Genomic DNA, 25,637 nt, shown 5'->3' on the forward strand with positions numbered 1-25,637 from the left:
TTTTTTACATTGTAGGAAGAGCACAATGGAGACCAACCTGACCTTTTTCTCTTCACAGGTTCTGTGACCTCGTCTTCCAGGGTCCCTTGTCAGTTCAGGAGGACTGGATCAAACATTTACAGAGACACATTATGAACACTAGTGTCCCTCACACTGGGCTAGGCATGGTAGAGGTCACCTCGTTGCCCACAGACCCCCCGACCCTCAAGACTGATCAAGACAGCTCTTTGACAGTCACACATGCTGCCTCATGAGGCCAGTGGGGACCTTTTTAGATTTCACTAGACTGTATGTGTATGTACATTTGATGTTCTATCACTTTTTATTTTAGTTAATGAAATACTGGCCAAAAGTACAATACTGCTCAGTCCTGGAGATATTGTACACATTTGAACATTTGGACAGATGAAAAAGTTAATTATTTTGGATATTGTTACCTTTGTCTGTTTTTACATGGTCCATTGTTTTTGGAACACAGTTCCAGGTGGACAGACTGTTTTCTTGTTTTATGCAGTAATGTAGTGTGGAATCCATTTCTAATGAAGACAACTTTTACCTCAGATTTCTCATGGTTTGAGTCAGTTTTTGTCAATATTCGGGAGCACTTCTCTTCTGTATCAATATTCACATTAATTACACAGAATCATGTTTCCTTTGTATTGCATCATCTTCAAATGAAAGCCCACAGACTCTTTTCAGGCCAGAGTTGCTGAGACGAAGATTTCAACTGAAAGAGCAAAAAGAAAACGTCTGCAAACTTGTTATGCATAGAAAGTGTTTTATAGTATTTCAGTAACTGCATTGTTTCTAATACAAAACTTAAACTTAAGGTGGCTGAGAAAAAAGACCTGATGCGCACAGTCTGTGCTGACCATGCCCTTCATACATGTCACCTATATTTAATGTTTAAATATACTGTTTTGAAATAATTTAATTTTAAATGTACTATATCACACAGATACAATGCTTAAAACATTTGTGTTGTTCTAAATAAAAAAAAAGCAAAGCTGCATCTTGACTTTTTCTATTTTTTTTTTTTTTTTGCACTTAAGTTGTAAATAAAATATAAAAATACACATTATCATGTTACCGTGATCGAATGGTGAATTTGAAAGGAACGATAGCTGACAGGAACAATATTTGAAATGACAAACTATATATGAATGCAGAGACAAAAAAATCTGAAGACTGAAGAATTCTCCATTTATTCAGACGCATCTTGAATGGCAGATAAACAGTATGCTCTGTTAGCAGCGAGCATCAGAATTGACAGCGTTAATGTGTGGTTGTGACGTCCGTTGTCCTTCAACTGAAGCATGCAGCGTCTCGGTGTAAACACTAGTTTGGAGACTGAAACATCTGTCATTCCAGTGGGCTGCCACCCTGTAAGACAAGAATCAGTTTAGTTGTCAGTTAGTTGCATATGCAGAGCTTGAAAGTGTAGTCCACTCTAATTACTAGTCACCTTAAATGGTACCATTTGCTTGTGCTACTAATTAGATACAGTTTAGTTGCTTCAGTAATGCTTGATTTCATTTGCAGCATGCACAGTGTTGCTTTTCATTAATTTTTATTTTGCTATTTCACTTTCTAGAATTGTTTGTGACACAGCAGCATAAATCAAACTATTAAGTAAAAATACGTAAGTAATATCAGCAATATTTACTTTTAAGTATCAAGTAAAAGTACTTATTACATTTACTACAACATAAATATGATGTTTTTGGATTAATATTACTGCTGTCATCATTTGTATGTTGCATTTTACTGCTTTAAATGTTGAGGTTTGAGCTTGTTTCACTCCTTTAATCGACAGCAGTGCATCATATTCTTTTTAAGATCATCATATGCTAGTTTTTTCGCTCTACTTTGAAAAACGCACATCTCAAAAGTCAGCTTTAAATGAGCTCAAAACAAGAGTGCGTTCAGTTTTGTCACATTTTTCCAACTAATCCAAGACTTTTTAAAATCAGTTTATATATCCTAAGAAGTAGCAGAATATAAGAAGTAGCAGAATATAATAAGGAACACTGACTCTTTCAGGTTATTACTAAAGTTCCAACTGAAAAACACCACATTTAGACATTTATTGTTTATCACAGGACAAAACACAATCTGAAAAGTAACTAAAGCTGTTTAGACAAGTGTAGTGGAGAAAAAAGCACAATATTTGCACCTAAGATGTTGTGGAGTTTAAGTATAAAGCTTTATAAAATGCAAAAACTCAAGTAACTCATTTGTATTTAAGTACAAATTCTACAGTACTTGATTTAGTTATGTTGTGCTACTGCACTTGTGTACTTTAATAGAAGATAACTGCTGTGACAAGCTGTAATATGCCGTATTGTGTGTTTCAACGGTTACTGGTGCATGTGACTCTCCAACCACGGCTTCCCCATTTAGATTCGCTTTTTATTTACAGCTAGAAGATGAACTTTTTTTGTCAACTATTAAATTTGTTCATTTAAAATAATCATTTGTGTCCCACTTCACCTAACTGAAAGTTAGTCAAGGGATGCCAAAGACAGCGTGCTGTGTCGAAGAGCCAATCTCTGTCTAATATATGCTGTATATGTAATACGATATAATAGTCTGAGCATGAAGTAAAAACCCAGGAGGATCCAAGGAGACCACAGTTGAGGGAAAATGTATAAAAATAGAACTAAAATGAATATTATAAGAACATCACATAAGAGAATTAACTACTATGAGGGAACCAAATTGATATACTTGATCCACAATTTAGGAATTTAAGAAAACATTTTAAATCCAATTTGAAAAAACAGGCTTATTAAGAAGGTCCCTGTACATTATTGTAAGCAATTTTATTCGATCGTGTTAGAATACTTTCGAAATCCCGTACAAAAATACCTTTAGGAAGTGTTCAAACTGTGGTTTCAGCTCCTTCAGCATGGTTTCTGCTTTGCCGAGGCACGTGAGTCTCTGCTGCTGTTGAAACTCCTTCAGGAAATCAATGAAACAATCACGATCAATAGAAGCAGATATTTACTTGTGTTGTGCTTCAGGGGCAGCAGTGGTACCTTTGTGTTAGAGAGGTGTGCCTGAGAGGTGATGTGTGTCTGCACCTCGGCTGCAGACGTGGATATAAAGACTTTGCAGGCGGCACAGTGAAACATTTCCACCCTTGTCATGTGGTCGTTCTCCTGCAGAGCTGAAAAATCAACAATCAGACTGGATTTAGGTATTTATTTTTGATTCGTCTGGAACAGGAGCTACCGCGATAAAGCAGTGCATGTTTGTCATGATTTTTGACAGTTTCATTTCCACATCGTATTTACCTTGTAGCGCACTGTCCTCTATGGGTCGGCTACAATGATGGCTTTTATACAGCATGACTTCCTATAGAAATAAAAGCATCTATCACTGTTCTGGCACACCAACTCTCACAAATCAGCTATGTGTTTGGGGTATATTTAGGATAAAAATAAGTAACTAGGGGGAAAGAAGTCAGTAGAATACCCATACAACATATCAGCTTACCTGGAGGAACGCAATAGCCAGGTCATCGTAATTATTGTTCTTCTGAATGTGCTCCAGCGTATCCCAGTGACTTTTGCTGTCTAAATGATCCTCCAGCTCCTTCCCATTTGCAAGCTCAACCTCGCAAAGGTCACATGTGATGGGGACCCTCAAAGAAAAATATTAACAACAGTGACTATCAAAACAGCTGAAGAGTCACTCTTTAAACAGCCCAGCTCTTTGTGCAAGCGAATACAAGAAGCTACTGTTTACACTTTCTGAAAATAACTGCTTCCGGGTGCCCAGATAGCTCAACTGGTTGAGCGAGCGACCCATGTACGCAGCGGCCTGGGTTCCATTCCAGCTCACAGCCCTTTACTGCATGTCTTCCCCCATTCTTCTCCCTCCTTTCCTGTCTGACTTATGACTGTACCTATCAAATAAAACCAAAAAAAAATAAATTGCTTCCAGAAGCACTGCAAGGTCCTACCTCATAATATTAGGGTTAGGGATGTCCAACAATATCGGCCCACCAATAATATTGGCGTAAAAATTTAATATCTGTCAATATCATTATTGTTTTTTTTTTTTTTGTGCCTATTATGAAAACCAATAAAATAATGCCTGGATTTCGCTGCCACTCATAAAGGGAGGAAGGGAGAGTGTGAACTGTTGTTTGCATAATTGTAAAGGATGTGTCTAACTAATTACAACTAGATAACAAGCACAGCAGTATAGCTGATAAGATATACTGGATTCCCTCTTTTTGACAGCCTAATACTTGACCCAAACATTTCAAGACATGTTTAAAAAGTGTTCTGCATAGTTTTAGCAAAATTGTATCAGAGGAGGCTGTGAAACATATTGACAATATGAATTTGTGTTCTTATTGTTGCTATGGCCATTTCACTATGCTACATGCAGCGACTTTACCAACTTGGTGCTTACTTATCCTTCACTACACATGTGCTCTTGTTCCTCGCCACCTTTGCAGAAGGTGGGTCTTGGTCCAGTCCTGCAGAGCAACAATAAACGAAGAATTACGCAAGCTGTAGACTGTGTTTTAAAGCACGTATTCAATGCAATCATGCCTCTCATAAAGATAAGCCAGTAATATTAATGAAAAGGCCAGCCTACCTGTTTCTGCATATGCTAAAGTATGCTGATAGTCCCGCTTTAACCTGGGTGGAGACAATCTTACAGCAGCGTTCATCTACAGAGGAGAGTAACCACCGATTGTCACACAATTATCATGTTACATAGAAAAGAAAAAGTGACTCTGATCAAAAACAAAAATCAAAACACAGAACCCAAACAGCAAAAAAAAATTGAATTCAGAGTACAAAAACGACTGCTCTGATTTTTCCGTAAGTAATACCTCTCTCCTGTATTCTGGCAATGTTATCCTCTCCTCCGCCGTTCTCTGTTCTCCATATGACACAGGAGACAGCTGGGTGGAAGAGGTGTGAATAAGCCTGTCAGGGCTGCAGCCTCTTTGGCCCAGGGGTCCATAACCTGGATGATTAAATGATTCGGTATCTGGGCTATAAGCTTGTCGTTCAGGCAGTCTGCGTCCTGGACTGAGACCTTGATTCTCTGTGGGTCTGGTTCCAGTCTTAAAGTCATGTCTGTTAAGGTGTCGGCTCGCCGATTCAGAGTAAGGTACGTCCCAGCGTTGGCTTCCACCTGGAGACAAATGTTTATGTCCCGGGTTGTTGTCCTGATTGGGCAGGGAGTGGTGGTGTTCTTGTGTTTTTGGCATCTCGGGCTCAGAATCTGAGGACAGAGGGCTGCAGGGGTCATAAAGTTCAGTCCTAAACACAGACAAAGAGGGAATACTCTGTTAGACACAATAATATAGCTCATCTTATGTTACCACTAACTTCTACTATGAATGTCCCATCACACTGTATAAAGTGGTTGGGAAGGGATTTTTGTTTCTGGAATGAGATCAAATAAATTAGAGGCAGTGCACATCACATTAAGTAAATTCCTTTACTTAAGCAGTCAGTGAGGCACAACATTTTTCCTGCTGCTCTTTGACCACACAATGTTTACTTGGAAACATACGTATTCACCCAGTTTCTTAGACACGGATTAAGCCTCGTTCTAGACTAAAAAAATTCAATACATAGAGAATATAAAGTAATTTTTCCCACTGAGAAAAGATTTTAGAATAGAATTAAGTTTAATACATGTGTAGGAATCTTACCCAAAGAGCTCAAAAGCAGACTGCCCATATTTCAACACTTTATGCCACCACAAGACAAAGTTAAAGGCTCAAAAAGTTGGGATGTACTGAAACTGTGATTACAGGAGCATTTACTCTCTACTTAAACTCACCGACCTTTCAGAGCTGCTTGTGCTTTTTTCCTGAGAGTTGCCATCTCTTTTGTCGAGTGGTGTGAATGAAGACTTCCATTTTACAGCAGAAGATTGAGCTGTAGAAGAAAACATATTTTGACATAATTAATGCCTTCAGACATGTGATCTAATTACTTATTACCAACGAACTGAAACAAGTTGAATCTCCCTTAAATTTATTATTTACCAGGACACTAGGAGAAAAGGGAGTCCACTGATTTCTGCATATATCAAAATCAGTCAGCAGAGTTGTGAAAATTGCCTCACTTATCAAATCTTTGACGGAATCTGCACCGATTGCTGTCAGTGTCACATTTTTATTTCATGATGATTAGGGCTGAACAATATGCAGAAAAAAGCGCTCTGGGATTATTTTTTACAAATGTGAGTTGTAATTTTAGTGGGAATAGATCGACTGCATTTCTTCTCCCTGGAAAAAAAAATCTCATATTAAACGAATAAATAAAGAAACAAATAAACAGCTTTGACTGACCATAACTGCATTGTGACCACTGGGATTCTTGGGGAAGCCTTACTGCATTTTCTTCTTAAGGTCAACGGCTTTCTCAATGCGTTTCTCTTTGTTTAGCACCAAAATCTTCTCTTCGTGTTGCAATTCACTTCTGTTAGAAATTGCTGAGTGATGAATTGGTTTGGATTGTGTGTTGACTTTTACAGATACAGCTTATGTACAAACTAATAGTGACTTAGTGATGTTTTCAATCATCTAGAGTGTATTTTACACTTGGCACAGATTTAATACATCATATTTTCAAGCATTATTTACTGGACGTACTGACTTTGGTCATGTATTTTTGAAGATACTGTAATTAGTTGACAACTGTGATAAAATTCTAACAGTTGTGCAGACTGTAAGAAAGCCAAAGGTGGTCAAGTAATTATTTTGGAAGCTGCATCTATAAGAATAATGTTTTTTTCACTGCAATCTGCAAGCACCGCAATGCTTCATTCAAGTTGGTATGTTGTAACACATTTGATGATAATCACAATAAGCTCCTGTGGTATGAAAATTACATTTTTTTTCCATATTAGTTTTGATATTTTATTTAACTGTTCAGCCCTAATATGCTAATGCAGTCTCAGTACACATTCTGTAATGAAAACTCTCCAATAAAGGCATGTGATGAATTACTGTCTGATGAAACAGTTTGATTCAGGAATGAATGAAATCAGAGGAAGAATTAAGCAGCAACATAATTTGCAGAATAGCCAACTATTATGTTAGGTGACAGTAATTTGAAATATCTGAGCTAAAACTTGACTCCTGAAGCTTTACATAGAAACATGTGCTTGTCTTCATGTTACCTGCAGCTTTCTGAGCAGGTTGAGTCTTTGAAGCCACGTCAGGTGCCGACATGCGTTTCATAGCCTTCATGAAGTCTGGGGGAACTCTGTTTACCAAAGAAAACAACACATCAGCACAATGAGACAAAGCAAGTGAACATGAACACATTGCTGTAAAGTCATGGCGGTGTTTACGTCCGCAGACCAGGCAAAGAAACTTAGCTAGCTAGCTAGCTAGCTATTCTTGCTACTAGCTTAGCTATTTTTGCAGTTAGCTTTAGCTGAACGAAAACAGTTCATTAACAACACAGCTTCATGTCGCGTTTGCGTCTGAGTCCAACGCCGTATTTATCCAGTCAGTATAAGGAAAATGTCAGAACGTAATCAGCCAAAAGACACCATGGGAGCGATATAAATCTGAAAGTTTGTCAGCTAACACGTTAGCTTCATGCTAATGCTGCTCAGACCAGACTGGATTTACAAACCTTCCAGGCGCAGCTTGTTTGTATCCTGAAGCTGCTCCTTTGTTTGGTGCTGAAGACTTGAACGGAACATTATTCTTGCGGTTCATTACTTGTGTAGCGGTGGATAAACTGTGTAAAGGTATGGCTCGTTGAAATACAAAAAGCTAGCTAACGGAGGTTTAAAACCTGCCGACAGGTGGCAGCAAACTGCAACTCATAACAGACCTGCTGCTGTACTTCACACCATGAACAGAGTTTATAACTGAAAACCAGCAGTGGCAGAAAGATTTAGATGTTGCACTGCATCTTTTTTACCATAGTAAAAGTACAGAAGTATTAGCCTTGAAGGTCCGTGTACCTTCCGTTCATTTTATTTCTAATTCTGAAACGCAAATCGAAAAACAAATTTAGGGCCATTTTTTCTATTGTCATTTCTGAAACAAAAATCGGACAACTATTTAATGATCCGTTTTTTAAACAAAATATTGCATTTCTGACTCAAATTTTAGTTTTCGGGGAAAGGCCTTAATTTTCTCTTTTTCCAATTTCAATTTTCAATTTTTACGCTTTTCAGTCTGTGGCCCGGAAATAAATAAATAATCGCGCGGATTGGTCCGTGTGTCAGGAAGGTCACGGTGCTAGTCTGGTCGACTTGTGTCCGGCAAGAATTTCTCGTACGCAATGGATTCTACCAGTTACATCCTTTTTAAAGGAAACAAAAGGCTAACGCTTAGGGAGGACGACATGAATAGAGATAAAATCGCCAGAATATTCCAGGTAAGTAGCACTTTTTTTGTTTGTTTGGAGAACATGCTAAGACCAAAGGATGCTATGCATAGCACATGAATAGCCGACTGATTAAGGCTCCTTAATGTTTTCTTTCCAAGGTATATGCTCCTAGCCTGTACATAACTGATGATGACAATGTGGCGATATTCCCTGGTTCGGCTGGACATTTCAGCTGCTTGGACCTTAAACCTCGTGGCCACTATGAGCTTCATGGGGATGATATTGAATTGATAACCAAGACAATTTTAAAACCAATCAATTATAACTGGATCAGTTTTAATGTAGGCTATGTGTTTGAGAAGGAATTAATTGATTTAGCTTGATGTAAACCACTCCCACAACAATCTTTGTAGGTCTGTTTTCATTGCTGAGCTCAGCCAGGGGAAACTGAAGCCTGCCCGCATGGTTGTACTCAGACTGTTTGAGTTTGAAGCCACAACCACAGGTATCCTTGCAAAAATACATGATGCCCTGCAGAGTGATGACCCTCTCATCAGACTCCAAAGGGACAAGAGGTACTAATTGAAATCATTAATAATTGCATAATAATAAATAAAAATGCTTTGTTTGTTAAACTACATCCCATCTACTTCAATACTGTGCTCTCTTTGTCTTGTATTTTTTTTGACCCACAAAGTATTCTGTTCAGCTGTAAATGTGTTTACATTATATCTGTTACATGATTTGTCTTCCTCTCTTGCTAGGATCCAAGTACTGGAAGCAAAATGCAAAAAAGTTTCTTGCTGTCCCAGAGCAGATCTTCCAGTTCCAGCAAGGAACAAAGGGAAAGAAACTGAGGTAAACATTTTAGTTACTGCTTATCAATATTTGTCTTTTATTTTGTTTTAAATAGCATCTCTCTTAGAAGAAAAGTTATCTGAACAGAACTGATGAATATTGTACAATACATTTGTTTTTTGTTGTTGTTTTTAACCCTCCTTGTAGCCATAAAGCTATGGACTCCACAAGTCTTCAGGGGGTCTATGATAAAATAGAAGAAGTGATCTTGGCTGCTCAAGGACTGAATGAAGTCACCAGAGTCATGAAGGACCTGTCAACACATGCCAGCAACACCAGGGGTGCCATGCTGGTTCTGACCAACACCATGATAACACACATGAAGGATGCCTTTGGTTGTATTGTATGCAAAGGTCTGTAACATCCATTTGTTGTTTGATTCATATTAAAGTCTACCTTTTAAGCAGGATCTAATGGAATGCCCAAGTGAATCAAGCATTAATTATTGCTTTTCCATGTTATAGTGAAACTTTCACTTGCCAAGCTTTTCAACATATGTAGTATGTAGATCAAAGGAACAGTTCACCCAAAAATAAAAATTCTGTATTCTGCTCACCGTCATGTCAGTTAAAACACAGGTGCAGTTTGTCCAGACAACACACAAGGAGGTTGCAGCACTACTGGAGAGCAAGGGGGTCTCCACTGACTTTGTATGCACTGTATTGAAGTCAATGGAAACCCACTTGCTCTCCAGTAGTGCTGCAACCTTCTTGTGTGTTATATGGACAAACTGCACCTGTGCTTTAACTGGCATGAGGGTGAGGAGATGATGACAGAATGTTCATTTTTGGGTGAACTGTTCCTTTAAGTAAAGACAAGATCATATATTGAACTGTAATATTTCATGTGTATTGTACATTTCCTTTTTATCATCAAACAGGGCTAATGGAAGAGCTTGTGATTGCCGTATGCCGCAAAAGCTTTGTTGGCTGCAAAAACTGCGTTGACCAGTGGATGCTGACATCTGACCAGTGCCTCAAATGCAGGGCAGATGAGTTCTCTGTCAATGTTCACAGGCTGACCAGTCTTGACAATCTTCTCTCCATATTGGCTGGTGTAATTAAGATGGATTAACCCTTTAAGTGTGATTGTATCACATTCTGATTTAAGCTTGATCTGGCTAATTGCCTTGTTCTAAAGTCAGTTGGAATTTTGCACTTGTTCAATAACTGTAGAGGATACAGAATAGTTTTATTTTTATACATTTTTTTGTATTTCATGTTGCACTTAGACCAATATTGCTATTGTAGCAATTTTAGCAAGTGTTCAATTTTATTTGTTAAAGGAAAGTAACAGAATATCTACTATATCCAGAACCAACTGGTCTTTATTTGACATATTCATGCATATTGCTGTGTAATGTTTATCAGATACAGCAATGCATCTTGAAAAGGTACGAAGTTATACTTTCCCACATTATCAAGTAAAACTGAAATATCAGGGTACCGTTCAGCAAAAAGTTGTTCTGCTGATATTTTGTCCTCCTCAGTTGAGAAGGTGTCAGTTCCAAAGCAGGAGACTGGAGTTAGTGAAGAGCCAACATCCTGCTGGTACATGTCTGCTGCTTGGGAGGCATGAGGCAGCAACTCCTCTCCCAGTTTCTTTGGATGTCCTCCTGCTGCTAAACAATTGGGTGTTCCTTTGCCTGTGAAGCAAAGCATAGGTCACAAAATGTCATTTTTGTTAAAATTCACTGTCAACTTTTGAATAAAAAAAGGTTCACAAAAAAGGACTGGATTGTATGATGCATATTGTTAGTTTTTTTTAACTCACCTGGGATTCTGTGTGCATTTGATGCATGTACAGCTCTTGTTATGCCAATCTTGCACAGCTCAGCAGTAAGGTTAGATGTGCAGCATCTAGTCACGTTGTCGTCCATGTTGAGGACTTCCTGATCCTGCAGCTGCATGAGGGCCTCCTTCACTGAATAATTTACCCTGTTATTTATCTCTACCCACATTCGCTCTACTGTATGATTCTGTAGACAAGAAAAGGGTATACTCAATTTAGTCTGCAAAATCAACATGGTGAGAGGAAACAGGACTATACCAGGTGTAAAAAGTTTACAGACAGTATTAAGAGGTTTGATTAGGAGTCCAATGAGCAGGACCATTGATGTGTATGGGTACCTACAAGCACCCCTACTCAAGGGTGCATCTGGTCAAAGGGATATTTCAATTTGCATAAAGTTGGGTCCTATCGGGTGACATGCAAAAGATATTCAACTCACCTATTCAACTTTTTTCCAGATCTCCTCGTAGTGCCATCACACCCCCTCCCTCCAGCAGCTGCACTGATCCTCAATTTGAACACACGAGGCCAAAACCTCAAGCCTTACTTAGCCATATAAACGAATGCCCACCTTTACAATACAATACTGGTGTACATTCACACTCTATCTAGAGAATTGCCACAAAACCACTGATCCATTTGGCTCTGTTTCTATTCCCCGCATGGTCACCTGTGTTTACCTTTCACACTGCAGAGTAATATACTACGCCCTGAGACAAGCACTGCAGCTCTGCAGGCAGAGTGATACAAGGTTATGGCTGTGCAATGGTTGGAAGAGAAATGGGTTGGTGGTTTTGTGACAAAGAAACATGCTGAAAATTGTCTAGATGGAGCATGTATGTACACCAATATTGCATTGTTTAGGTGGGCGTTCGTTTATATGGCTAACTAAGGTTTGAGGTTTTGGCCCCGTGTATTTGAATTGAGGATCACTGCAACTAGAGTTTGTTATTTCTTTGTTCAGTACCAGTACATAACAACTGAGTAACATCTCTAAAGCTTCGTCTCATTTTGGCCATTAGAAAGCACATTTTGTACATTAAGGAAACCATTACCTCACCTTTGTTGACTGAGTTTGGCGATATGGTTACCTTTGCAAGTTGTGTCTGTGGTTAGACAGCATCTCCTGCATGTAGAGGGACAAGTAAAACTCACGGCCATGGTCCACCCTGACCTGGTCCCACATCCCATCTTCAAGAACTGCTGATCTGTAAAATAGTGAAACATGACTCATCAAATGTTGAGTCTGCAATGTACGATAGACCAACAACATTGATATCTACTAGTGCACCGTTTTTGTGACTTATTGAAAAGAAGGGTGGCTATATTGGTCACAGATATATTTTTTTTTAACTGTCAGAAATGTGCATTTGGAAATTTTGAGTTGTTTATTATTCTCACTTTAACAGAAGAACGTAAACAAGTGAGAAGGGAACATTTTCATGTTTCATTCAGTAGCATAATAGCGCTACAAACTTACAGTTGTCTAAAAATTGTGAACACAGATTCTAAGAAAGCCAAAACCTTACTTTTACTTTCAGGTTTGAGGTTTATTAAAAAACAATATTATCAAAAAAATAAATTATTTTAAAAAAAGGTATGTATGTATAAAGACTAACTTCTCCATGGACTTTTTCACAAAAAGTTACGCATGCCTGAATTTTTGCCCTGGATTCTGAAATCAGAGAAAGTGGGTTCTGAAGCTGAAAAAAGTTGAGAAGGACTAACCTGTAAACTTCCTCATATATCGTGAGGTTATTCTTGACAGGCATGGTTGCATGGGCAACGACCTTACTGCTGTACCCATCTACTGCAAAAACGTGCGTCACTCCGAACATGACCAGTTTTTCATTCTGGTCGATGTGGATTTTGTGTCCCATGTATGCAGCACTGTAGGGGACGGGGTTAAGGTTACGTGCACCCTTTGGGGGAAAAGTAAGTAAAAGTTAGCTAGTAAAATACATGATACCTTATACCACAACATTAAAGGCTTGCAAAAGATACTTACATGTTTGTGCATTTCGTGATAAGGACAATGCGTTGTTCTCAAAATCCTCCCTATCTGGCGTTCACCAGCAACTACTCCCATCGCAGACAGGTACCTGGTCATCATCTTTCAACCATATGTTGACCCTGTCTGATAAATCAGCATAAGTAAGCTGTGACATGTAGGCCTAGTCTTCATGGTTTATATTTCATAAAATATATGTAGTCTAGAAATAAATCAACAGAGGTGGGTAGAGAAGCCAAAAATTGTACTCAAGTAAGAGTATTGTTACTTCAGAATAATATGACTCAAGTAGAAGTAAAAAGTAGTCATCCAAAAATACTTGAGTTACAGTAAAAAAGTACCTGGTGAAAAAACTACTCAGGTACTGAGCAACTGTTGAGTAACATCTCATTAATTTGTGAAAACATGCATTTAATTAGGCAAAAATACAAAATAATAATCTTCAGGTAAATTTGAGTACTTCCAATCAATCAAATATTAGAATAAATAAAAATAAATATTTACAAAATAACAAATTACAGCACAAGAAACACACAATTCCAAATATGACTGGTGAAACACATTCAGGTGGTAGAGCTTATGGCGGAAGTCCCTCTGTCTGACAAAATAAAACATTAAATTGGTTGATGCATAGGGGGATAATAATGTGTAGAATCGTGAATGGGTAAAGAAAAGTAACCAGCTCAGTGCAGCCTAATGGAGTGTATTAAGAGTACATTCTTCTTCACAAATCTACTCAAGTAAAAGGAAAAAGTATGGAGATGATGTAAAACTATCTTAGAAGCACAATTTATCCAAAACCTTAATCAAGTAAATGTAACGGAGTAAATGTAACTCGTTATACCCACCTCTGTAAATGAAAGAAAACCAAAATAACCTACCTGATTTATTGCCCTGCTGATAGCAACTTCTAATTGTGTGTCGGATACATGTCCCCTCCTGGAAATGTTGCACAATGTTGTGCACAAAATCTCCTGACACTCATTTCAGAACATCGCTACACACCTAATTGTGATAAATTCGTGGAAATGTCCGCGTGCGAGAGGTTTTGATCAATCATGTCTCTTATTAAATCTCCATAGAGCTCAAGTGACACCATCTCGTCCAGTCTTCAGACTCCTGCCAACCGAACCTTCTGTTGTGCTAAAGACGTGCTAATCGCGGAAGAGAAGCTAAATTACTGCTTCCGGTTCACCTTATAATAATACAGATATCCCCGCATTTTTGCGTTTTGGATTAACATAGATTGGATTTTTCGTATTTATCTGCTAATATAAAAATACATAATAGGAAAATAACACAAAATCCAATCTTATGGCTATATTTTAATGGAAAACGGCTCCTGTTTGTTTGTTTTAAAATCTGCTACATATATTGAAAAAAGAAAAATGCCTGTTTTTTTGTTTTGTTTTGTTTTCCGATTGCGTATCAAAATTGGAAATTGAATGAACGGAACGTACACGGACCCAGAAGCATGAACAGAGACAGACAGCTCCCACTGGAGTGTGAGAGAATCTAATGAAAATACAGAACAATGATCGACTTCTGTGCTACAGTTTGTTCAGATCAACTTGACTTCAAGTGAACAAGAATTAAACTTACAGAACTAAGCAGAGAAACTTTGATTCCCCAAACATTTTTGTTACATTAGTTTGATTTTTGCAGCACCAACATCAACAGACTCTGGTCAACATGCTGTAAGCTGTTGATTAAAGGAGTTAATATCAACTAGAATATCAACTTTATGATTTTCTCTCATTCAAATACTGATAAGAGCTGCAAAGTGTGAAATATCTTCAATTTGAGAAAGGGAAATCTTTGTATGTAAAGAGTAGAACCTGAGAGGAGTTTAAAACAGAAACATCAGCAAGCAGAGCACTGATTTTCTTTATTAATTTCACTTTTTCAACACTAATTTTTTTAACACAAAATGCATCAAACATAAATGATTTCTAAATACATCTGAATTAAGCATGAAAACTACCTGATTTCTCCTCAAACTGTACAACAAATCATCAACCCCTTTCCTGCTGTTGAATAAATGACTCTTAAGGGTGATAACCAACTAAGAAGTCATGTCACATCTGTGTTTTTACACTTTCTACCTCATCCTCAACTTATTACATGTTAAACAATAACAGATATACATTTAAAAAGAGTATAATTATAAGAAGAAGAAAAAAATTTAGAAGAGTTAAACTACTGAAAGTAAGTTTATTTTGGAAAATGCACTGTAATAATATATACAATAATAATATGTTTTCCATACAGCAATCAGCCACATGACTCTACTTTTGAGAGTCTGACACCCTGAATCTACTTCACCACCTTTTGGACAACAAGGTTTTACAGCAGTTAATAAAGTATTCATACAATTAATCAAAAAATGAGGACTAAACATTGTTATATTGTATTTAAAATTTACAGCAGTATCATAGTAAGAAGCTCAGTGTTGGTAAGCCCACTGTATGCCAGAATACCAATAACACATTATCAAGATAAATTACAACTTTTTTTTAAATACGTTTTGAGATGCAAAGAAAACCCTCCCACAAATAAACCTCAACTGGAAGGGAACGGGTTAACAACAAGATCAGGGATACAAAAATAAAGATGTGTCCAATCTGGAATGTTTACATCAAGAGCAGAGTCAATGAACCATGTGACATGGAGAGCTAAATATACACCAGCTCACTTCTAACCAGAAGTAATCAGAAACTTGAAGAGAGAGAGATGTAGCTACACTGTGGCCTCTCATGTGTTGGTCTTGTTGATGGAGGTGTAGAGCTTCCTGGGATCAGTGGAGGCTGATCCCAGTGGAAGTGTTGAGAGTGCTGTAGGTCACCATATCATCTTCACCCTGAACCTGGAGACAATCAAAGAAACACAACTAATACACTGACAAAACATCTGGGATCATCCACTGGAGAACAAGAATGTTCTGGAGGCTGACACCACATGACTGATGATATCATCACAGCAGTAATAACCAATAAGAGAGCTTACCCGGACTTTACTCTTGGTCTTCTTCTTGTAGCGGATGGAGGCGTAGGAAACACCATCTGGAGGATCAGCCTGCAGTGAACACAGCCAGAGGTGGAAGATGACTACATTTACTCAACTACTGATATACAAACACTGAGATGCCTATTGACGTTTTCTTCTGCTTTGTGCCATGTTGTACTTCTGCTAGATTACACTAGAAAAAATACTACCCTTTTTTATGACACTGCATTTCTCTGAGAGTTGTAGAAGCTGGATACTTTGTAGAATAAAACTTAAGCTGCTTGCAAAATGAGATGCATTATTCAGGGAAAACATCTCCCTCTTATCAAATCATTTCAATCTGGATTTTAAGTTTCATTGTCTTATAACAGATGAAAAGCTTGAACTTCAACAAATGTCAGTATCTTTCACAGTTCTAGTTTGCAGATACTCATTTCTAGAACATTTTTAACAAAAAAGTTTTGGGACACTGTTGTGTTTCTGGACATTTAGTTAAAAGCAAACATTAGATCCTCTTTGATTCACTGCCTACAGATACACCACGATCAATTATATAACAAAAATATACAGATATAATGTTCTTCTGTGAATAAAGTAAGTACATCTTTGACATGAGAAGCTTGTACTTCTCTCTTAGTACTGAAGTAACTTCTTGTAGGCGTTTTACATTACTATCCACCAGCCTCTCATGTCAGTTCAGTGCTATTTTGACTCCTTCGTCCTTCAGTTGGGAGGCGTTTCAGGGTTTCATTTTGCTGGTGGTGTCTGCAGGGAGGTTTGAAGTGGGACTCTAGCCTGAGCTCTGACTAGACCAGTCCATAAAACTCCATTCCACTGTTTTAAAGTCATTCCTTGGTGGATTTACTAGTTCGCTTAGGATCATTATCCTGCTGAAAGGTCCACTTCTGGTTCAATTTAAGATAAGATAAGATAAGATAAGATAAAGTTCTTTATTTCTCCCCACGCCAGGGGAAATTTACATTTCAATTTCAACTTTCAGACAGATAACCTCTCATTATTTTTGATATGATGCATAATTTATAGATGATTCTAAAACTACATGCAGCCCAGCCTCCATGGAAGCAGAGAAACCCCAAACCATCACATTTCCACCACCACGGTACCACCACCTTCTTCTATCCTGGTATGCTTTGCAGGTAAAAACTGTGCAATCTCTTTCTAAATACAGATGGATGCATGTTGACACCAAACAGAATCCAGAGATTAAAACAAGACAAGTTCCACCATTTTCTCCATAAAGGAGGTTCTCATCATTGGCACATAATTTTATGAATTTGAAGTTGTGAGAAACACAATTTTTAAAAAAAAAATTAAATGACAAACTTGACTGAAAATACAAATGAAATGTTTCATTGAGTATATCACCTTTATCTGTAGGCTGTGCTCTTATTGTTCCATGCCATGTTCATGGCATGTTTTATTTTTCACAAGACAGAATATCAAACAAGCTGTTCACCATAACTGTATTACTTCAATCTTTTAGTTCCATTTTGCCATCAATAATTAAATACTTGTTCTTAAATAGGCTTTTAAACCCCTCGAATTTAGTACATATTTTTATTTTAGTATTACGTACATTAATTAAACTAATAGTAATCTTTCCCCCTCAGCTACCTGAAAAGTAACATAACATTCATCAGCCACTGTCTGTGTCTTATAGCTCCATGTTGGAGGACAAATACCCTTAAACAAGAAACAAGAGTAAGCTTAAGCTGCTGTTTAATCTGATGGTGTCCTGACTGGTTTCTGTACTAGACTGAGCCACTTCAGAGTTTAAGCTCTATTCTAATCATGGTCTAGTTATAGTTTTCTGTTTAGAGAAATGGTTACCTAAAATAAAGTAAAACCACAGAAAAATCTACTACAAAGATCATCATTGGATAAATATTTGATCACTCTGTAGAAAAACTCACAGTGTTGTCGTCCAACTGGGTGTTGTTCCCTGAAAAGACAAAGAAAATCAAATTTGGGTTCAACATCAGAACTCGAAGTTTAGCAAAATATTTGTTCCCAGAGATTGAAGTTCTCTGAATGTTCTCACCTTTAGCTCCCTTCCATCTGATGACTGCCACAATGATGATCAAGAGTGCTGCTGAAACAACAGCTACAGGGATCAGCACCTTCAGGAGATCTAAAATCAAAATATGAACCATTGGGATTGATGCATAATTAGAATAGAAAACTGTTTTTCTGTCCAAAGTCTTTAATTTGATCTTCTGTAACCGTGACTGTATCAACTGGTTGGTGAGCATCAGTCAACCCTGTGGACGGACAAATGAGGAATAACAAAATACCTCAGAGTCACTGTTACTGTTTATACTGTACCTGCATTTAGGCTTGTTTCTCCTGCTGCTGGGTCTGTTGTTGTTGTTGGTCTGGAGGTTGCTTTGGTTACTTTAGTTGTTGGTGGTCTGGAGGTTGCTTTGGTTGCTTTAGTTGTTGTTGGTCTGGTTGTTGCTTTGGTTGCTTTAGTTGTTGGTCTGGTTGTTGCTTTGGTTGCTTTAGTTGTTGCTTTGATTGTTGTTGGTCTGGTTGTTGCTTTAGTTGTTCTTTTGGTTGTTGTTGTTGGTAATTTAGTTGTTGTTGTTGTTGCTACGTTGTCTCCTAAAAGATGATAAAATCCAAACAACTGAGAAAATTCCTCATATTTACCATCTACAATAAGTAAATAACAAACTGTCCTGTCATCTTAAAACTTCCAATGAATCATTAAACAGTTTCAGTGTGTTACATTTCACATCCAGACTGAACCAGTTCAAACTGTTGATCTTCTCCTCACCTGGAAATAGCTGCACTTTGTTACATTTCCTATATTTGACTTCATGTTCATAGAAAACGACCAATAGAGCCAAACTGGTTTCTTCACACTGTTCTAATGATTCAAATCATGAAATCAGCTCTGATTAAATGTTTCCATCCTCCATGTGTCGACACAGAGCAAAGATAAAACTTTTACATTCAACTTCCTCACTGCAGCCAGAATTATTGTGATGTTTCAGTGTTTTCTAATGAGACAGTTGAAGATGAAAATATTATTATGTAAATACTCACTTTTAATAACAGTCAGATCAACCTGAGAGTCTGTAACTGTTTGTCCTTCATCAAACTGTCTGCAGGTGTAGCGACCAACATCCTCATCTGTGACCTTCTCTATAACCAGAGAACATTTCTCCGTAACACTCAGTCTGTACGATTTAGCTGCAGCTTCTCTCTGAATCTGTCCATATTCAAACAGTGTTACTGTTGGTCCAGTTGTTAAGTAGTTGAAGATCCATGTAGTACTGTGACATTTATCAGGGAGATCTTTCACATCTTCACAAGATAAAGTAGCTTCATCTCCAGCTCTGACAATGATCTTGGAATAATGTTGAGTCACTGCTGCTGAGAAAACAAAACAAATACAAAAAACAAGCTGAAATTGTTAAAAAAAAAAAAAAAAAAGCTCAATCTAATTAAACAGAAAACTTGTATCTTTGCTAAATGAATGTTACTTTATAAACTATCATTAGTAACATCAATACAGTTTTTGATTTTTTTTTAAAGAGCTATATGTTACATGTTTTCTTACCTGCAAATGGAATCATCAGGATCAAAAACATCTGAAATGATTTAAATTCAACCATTGTGTTTCCTTCTCTTGTTTTCTATGTCTTGTTCTCAGGCTGTAAACTCTCAAAGTCTCTGTCTAAGTTCCTCTGAAAGACAAACGTAGCATCAACTGTCTGATTAATGTCTCCTCCTCATATGTGGTTCTTTATGTAGGTGGAGCGTAGCAGCTTCTTCCTCAGCTCTAAGTCACACGTAAAGAGAAAAAAATAGACAAAATATGCATGTATTGTATGACCAAACTCACATTCAAACTTCATGGTTTCATGGAGCAGAGACATGTTCAAGTGAATAACAGTTTGTTGACTCCAATCATCAGAAATGTCACAAAAGTCCTTTTAGAACCATTTCTACAAAAACTACTGTTACAATGAAATTAATTATATTACAAGCTGCGTTAATGAAACACTTACATATTCTTTAGAAGGTGTTTCTTAGAGAACAGATACAGTTAAACTCTTCATCCACTCTTGATTCTTGATGTCAGTGTTGCAGAAACACAGATAATATTTTAGTGCTCTAGTGAGACCTGTTGGTTCTTCCTCACAGAAACTTTTCTGAGAACTAAAAAGGAAGTGTTTTGGTGAGAATGTGGTTCAACAGCAGCAGCTCTGGAGGTTTTACCCACAAATGATGAGCAAATGTCCAGTGTGGTTAAAACACTGATGTGAACTATTTGAATTGTCTGAGCATCACACACCTACACTTCCTTTTTTTCTAAGTCTGAACAAGCATGTTGGCTCATGCAGTTTCATGAAAATACACATTTATATTTGTACATTGAAGTACATGAATAAACTATGTTGTCCACTGTGGAAGAAAGTCTGATCAGTTGACACACTGATCGAACCTAAATCTAGAATCTGGAATAAGAAACCTACATATAAGCACCTTATACACACTTGAACAGTGATATTGGTAAACTAATTATTTACAGTTACAACACAGTTTACAGTTTTTTTTTTTTCAGCTTTCCTTCCTGACTTTGGCTGCCGCTTCTGTATTGCTTTTAGCCTGGATTTTATTTTATAAATCCTCATCTTTAATTTGGATTATAGTTTATATTTCCTGTCAGAAATATGTGTCTCTGGACCGTCTGATGGTCGTCTGCTGCATCTTTCATGTGAACATGATCAGAACTGGATTCAGAAACCCTGGATTTATTGAACAAGGTTTAAGATTCACAAATGACAAATTCAAAGTCAGTAAATTTTATGTGGAGAAAATATCTGGTGTTTACCACCTGCAGTGACTGTAAATGGACAAGAATGTTATTTATCTAGAATGTTACTGTGTTTGGTGTTCAAGCTAATTCATTTCTCTCACACTGATCTAAATGAATACATGAAGGAGTCATGGAACACAATGTCTGAGTCTTACATGTTTATTTGCATTTTTTTCTATTGTCAGCTGTAATGATAAATGTGACTAAATGAGATTTCAGCATTAAGTCTTCAATTTGTTCTAACTGCTGACAAACAATAGCAACAACAACAAAAATAAAGTATATTACAGTGAGATTTGTACGTAATAAAAATGAGACTAAAACAAGCACAATCTTAATACAGCTCTAAATATAACAGTAAAATTAATTTAAGATGATAAAGCAAATATATTAAATCAAGAAACTGAAGAATTAAAGCTCATATTTCATTTAAACACAAAAAACTCCTGAGAAGCAACAATAAAAACCACATCAAAGTAAATTGCAGTGAGTTCTATTGGTGATAAAAAAAATAACACAAGACAAGCAAAATATTGAACCAAAATAAGAAAATACTTCAATAATTGTGTTGATAGTTTGTTGTTTTATTGTCTTTACTGATCAGATAAAACAGACTTCTAGTCCTGTTGCAGCAGTAAAGCAGATTCTGTTTTTCTCTGTTCTCATTTCCTGTTCAATCATGTTTAAATCCAGCTGCTGTGTTTGAAATAACTGCAGATAAGAAATATTTTCACAGCTGATTTGTTGATCTGTGGAATCTAACAGGAGCAGAAACATCTTCAGCATTTTCATACGTCACCACATCATCATCTTCATCACTGTGCTGCTGTGGAAACACAAAGTATCAGAACTGCATGTTTCATCTCTCTGTGTTTGTTTTGATCTTTATAATACACACAATGTGGTGAAAATATCTTTACTAGCAACAAATTAGTTTGTCATGAATTCATGTTTTCAGGATTCACTTGTAAAACTCACCTTCTTGCCACGATGTGTTTTGGAACCTGAACAGACAAAAGAGGAATTCTCCTTTAGTCTCTTTGTGAATATTCAGGTTTATCTCAACTTGTTGGTTATAAATCAGTTTCACTGTAAATGTTGTCACCTTTTGTTCTGGTCCAAATGTTGACTGACACAACAATCATTGAGAGTGCTGCTACACCCACAAGAACAAAGATGAACCTGATCCAACAACCTTCAGAGAGAAATAATGAAGCACAGTTTGAAACTCATGAGGCTGAAGATGAGATGAATGAATGAAACATGGAGTCAGTTCAGGCAGAGATCTGAAGTTGTGTTTGTATCGGATCACTGACATCTTGTGTCTCTACAGTGTTTCACAATCATTGTCTTGTTCACATGAACATTATCAGCATCATTGATCACTGTCAGTCTGCTGATCACACTCATGTCAACAACATCTGATCATGTGATTAAAACACTGTTGTTCTCCTATTTTCTATATTACTGACCTGAAAAACAGAAAGACACAGAAAGATGTTTGATTTGATGATGAATCACTGCTTGTAGATATTACTGTTTATACTGTACCTGCATTTAGGCTTGTTTCTGCTGCTGTTGGGTCTGTTGTTGTTGTTGGTCTGGTTGTTGCTTTGGTTGATGCTTTGGTTGTTGTTGTTTTTGGTCTGGTTGTTGCTTTGGTTGCTTTAGTTGTTGTTTTGGTTGTTGTTGGTAATTTAGTTGTTGTTGTTGGTCTGGTTGTTGCTTTTGTTGTTCTTTTGGTTGTTGTTGGTAACTTAGTAGTTGTTGGTGGTGGTGTTGCTACGTTGTCTCCTAAAAGAAGATAAAATCCAAACAACTGAGAAAATTCCTCATATTTACCATCTACAAGAAGCAAACAACAAACTGTCCTGTCATCTTAAAACTTCCAATGAATCATTAAACAGTTTCATTGTGTTTCATTTCACATCCAGACAGAACCAGTTCAAACTGTTGATCTTCTCCTCACCTGGAAATAGTTGCACTTTGTTACATTTCCTACATTTGACTTCATGTTTATAGAAAATGGCCAATAGAGCCAAACTGGTGTCTTCACACTGTTCTATTGATCCAAATCATGAAATCAGCTCTGATTAAATGTTTCCATCCTCCATGTGTCGACACAGAGCAAAGATAAAAGCTTTTACATTCAACTTCCTCACTGCAGCCAGAATTATTGTAATGTTTCAGTGTTTTCTAATGAGACAGTTGAAGATGAAAACATTATGATGTAAATACTCACTGTAGAAAACAGACAGATAAACCCAAGAGTCTGTAAGTTTTTGTCCTGATATAAACTGTCTGCAGATGTAAAAACCATCATCCTCATCTGTGACCTTCTTTATAACCAGAGAACATTTCTCTGTAACACTCAGTCTGTATGATTTAGCTGCAGCGTGAATCTGTCCATATTCAAACAGTGTAACTGCTGGTTCAGTTGGGAAGTAATCAAAGGTCCAGGTAGTACTGTGACATTTATCCTGATAATCTTTGACATCTTCACAAGGTAAAGTAGCGTCATCTCCAACTCTGACATTGATGCTGGAATAATGCTGAGTTACTGCTGCTGAGAAAATGAAAGAAATACAAAAACAAATTTAATTTTTAAAAATATGTTGAATTGAATAATACAAAACACTTGTATCTTAGCTACATGAATGCTACTTTGTAAACTGACATAAGTAACATCAATTCAGATTTTTGATCTTTATTTTTTTAAAATTATATGTGTTAAATGTTAAATTATGTTTCCTTACCTGTAAATGGAATCATCAGGATCAGAAACATTTGAAATGATTTGAATTCAGCCATTGTGTTGCCTTCTTTTGTTCTCACACTCTGAACTCTCAAAGTGTCTGTCCAAGATCCTCTGAAAGACAAATGTAGCATCAACTGTCTGATTAGTGTCTCTTCCTCATGTGGTTCTTCATGTAGGCGGAGCGTAGCAGCTTCTTCCTCAGCTTTAAGTCAGATGTAAAGAATATTTATTGAATAAGGAAGGTGACACTGATCTACATTGACTGATAGGAACAAAATTAAATTAATGGAGGTCAATAAGACTAACTATGCAGAGGTTTGATGTATTGTACAGTTGTGTCTCTGTACTGATGCTATGATGGACGTCAACTCCACCTTATTTCAACGTCATCATGACGTCATCATGTAATGCTTCAAACCTCTCCAACTAATTTTAACTTTATGAATTCTATGACTCTTAATGTCAGTGATGCAGAATCACAGATAATATTTTAGTGCACTTGTTATTTCTTCCTCACAGTAGCTTTTCTGAGAACTGAAGTGTTTTGGTGAGAACATGGTTCAACAGCACTATTTCACTGTTGAAATTGCATTAGCACAGTTGAAGTTATGCTTGTAATGCCGTTGGTGATACGTTCCTTGAGATGATTTATGTCTCGTATCTTCACCTGATACACCATGGCCTTCAAGTGCCCCCAAAGATAACGTCAATGCATCTTCTAGGGTATCTGGAACATAAAAAAATATACATTTTCCTATGTATGGAAATGTATGGCCCACCCTGTATATAACTGTAAAACTGTAGACATTTTTTGGTGAGAATGTGGTTCAACAGTAGCAGAGCTCTGGAGGTGTTACCCACACATGATGACCAAGTAAACATCAATGTGGTTAAAACACTGATGTGAACTATTTGCGCTACCAAGTTGAGAATCACCTTTATCCTCTTTCATCCAATGTGACTCTCATTACCTTGGGACTTGTGTTTTCTGTTTTTCAGAAATCACCTCAGGGTACAGAGTGCAGCGACCAAAACCCTAATTGAGTCCGAAAGAATCTCTTTAACCTGCTGCCAAATCTGTATAATGCCCTGTCATACATTTATATACACTGTACATAAATGAAAATACATAGCTTGTTCTCAACAAGATTGTGCTTCCCACAGTAAAATATTTTTAAATATGACCGCTAGTTTTTGAGCTGTGAATGGTTGTTTGAGGAGTCTAACCCTTCGTCTGTCTGTCTGTTCCTCTCTCTGCAAGCAACCAGTGACTCACAGCTGATTGGCTGTTTGATACTGGACTACACTTTCAAAGTAAAAGTTCAAAGATGTTAAAGGTACTGATCAGGATTTGTGCAACATGCTGATTTTTGAAAATAAAATGTATTTCTATAAATTGTACCATATGTATAATAATAGCAGGGCAAATTAACTGGTAAAAGCTGCATATCAGATCTGTTTGCCACTTGACCCAGGTTGTGCCCCTGGAGATCCTTTTGAGGATGACGATTCCTGCCAATATTTGTATGGTCTCATTCATGTTTATGGACTTTGGAAACAAGAGAAGGTTAACCAAATGAAGGAAGCATATCATTCCATAACTTGTCAAAATGCAGCTCGCAAACCTGCACTCAGGATTTCATTACCTGACTTCATGGATTTGGATTTTATTAACACTCCTAAATCTCAGTCTGCCATTTCCCTGCCTGCTAGTTCACCTGCTAACTCTGAGCCCACTCTGTGCATTGTTTGGGTGGGGGTAATGAGCCTTCAGTTGGCAAGTAATCATGGACGTACATCCCTGAACTCAGCTAACTGCCTACCAACCAATTTGCAGTCTACATCACCACCAGATTACTCCTCATATTCTGTCTCCCCTGATTCCATGGCTGATGATACCTGCAAGTCTCCTTACTGGGGGACCTGACTTGCCATTAAGCCCAGCTCTGGAAAGTGAGGTCTCCAACACAGGAGCTCCCAGTTGCCCTCATCTCCATTTCATCTAGTGCCCTGTCTTCC

The 25,637-nt window shown here is 37.3% G+C and overlaps 2 protein-coding genes and 1 long non-coding RNA gene across 3 annotated transcripts; all 3 read right to left on the reverse strand.

Moving 5' to 3' along the window:
* Positions 1 to 1,182: 1,182 nt before the first annotated feature.
* LOC111576438 (uncharacterized) lies at positions 1,183 to 7,832 on the reverse strand. The gene is made up of 11 exons (XM_023282111.3): positions 7,635 to 7,832; positions 7,171 to 7,256; positions 5,828 to 5,921; positions 4,859 to 5,294; positions 4,618 to 4,693; positions 4,429 to 4,495; positions 3,502 to 3,649; positions 3,300 to 3,360; positions 3,042 to 3,172; positions 2,872 to 2,961; positions 1,183 to 1,383 (listed from the first exon to the last, which is right to left on the reverse strand). Exons 1-11 carry the CDS (start codon positions 7,718 to 7,720, stop codon positions 1,363 to 1,365), a joined length of 1,296 nt encoding a protein of 431 aa, XP_023137879.1. The 5' UTR covers positions 7,721 to 7,832; the 3' UTR covers positions 1,183 to 1,362.
* Positions 7,833 to 14,871: 7,039 nt separating this feature from the next.
* On the reverse strand, positions 14,872 to 20,178 carry LOC118469491 (T-cell immunoglobulin and mucin domain-containing protein 2-like). The gene is made up of 8 exons (XM_055016116.1): positions 20,049 to 20,178; positions 19,598 to 19,819; positions 19,081 to 19,410; positions 18,355 to 18,633; positions 18,071 to 18,160; positions 17,943 to 17,971; positions 16,009 to 16,077; positions 14,872 to 15,868 (listed from the first exon to the last, which is right to left on the reverse strand). The coding sequence occupies exons 2-8, from the start codon at positions 19,650 to 19,652 to the stop codon at positions 15,800 to 15,802; spliced, it is 921 nt and encodes a 306-aa protein (XP_054872091.1). The 5' UTR covers positions 19,653 to 19,819; positions 20,049 to 20,178; the 3' UTR covers positions 14,872 to 15,799.
* A 1,134-nt stretch (positions 20,179 to 21,312) lies between these two features.
* On the reverse strand, positions 21,313 to 22,795 carry LOC118469493 (uncharacterized). The gene is made up of 4 exons (XR_004846375.2): positions 22,412 to 22,795; positions 21,966 to 22,055; positions 21,839 to 21,864; positions 21,313 to 21,686 (listed from the first exon to the last, which is right to left on the reverse strand). It is a non-coding gene; the product is annotated as an uncharacterized LOC118469493 (long non-coding RNA).
* Between the last annotated feature and the right edge of the window lie 2,842 nt (positions 22,796 to 25,637).

The sequence above is a fragment of the Amphiprion ocellaris genome, chromosome 12 (assembly GCF_022539595.1).
Source record: "Amphiprion ocellaris isolate individual 3 ecotype Okinawa chromosome 12, ASM2253959v1, whole genome shotgun sequence".
Classification (NCBI taxonomy): Eukaryota; Metazoa; Chordata; class Actinopteri; family Pomacentridae; genus Amphiprion; species Amphiprion ocellaris.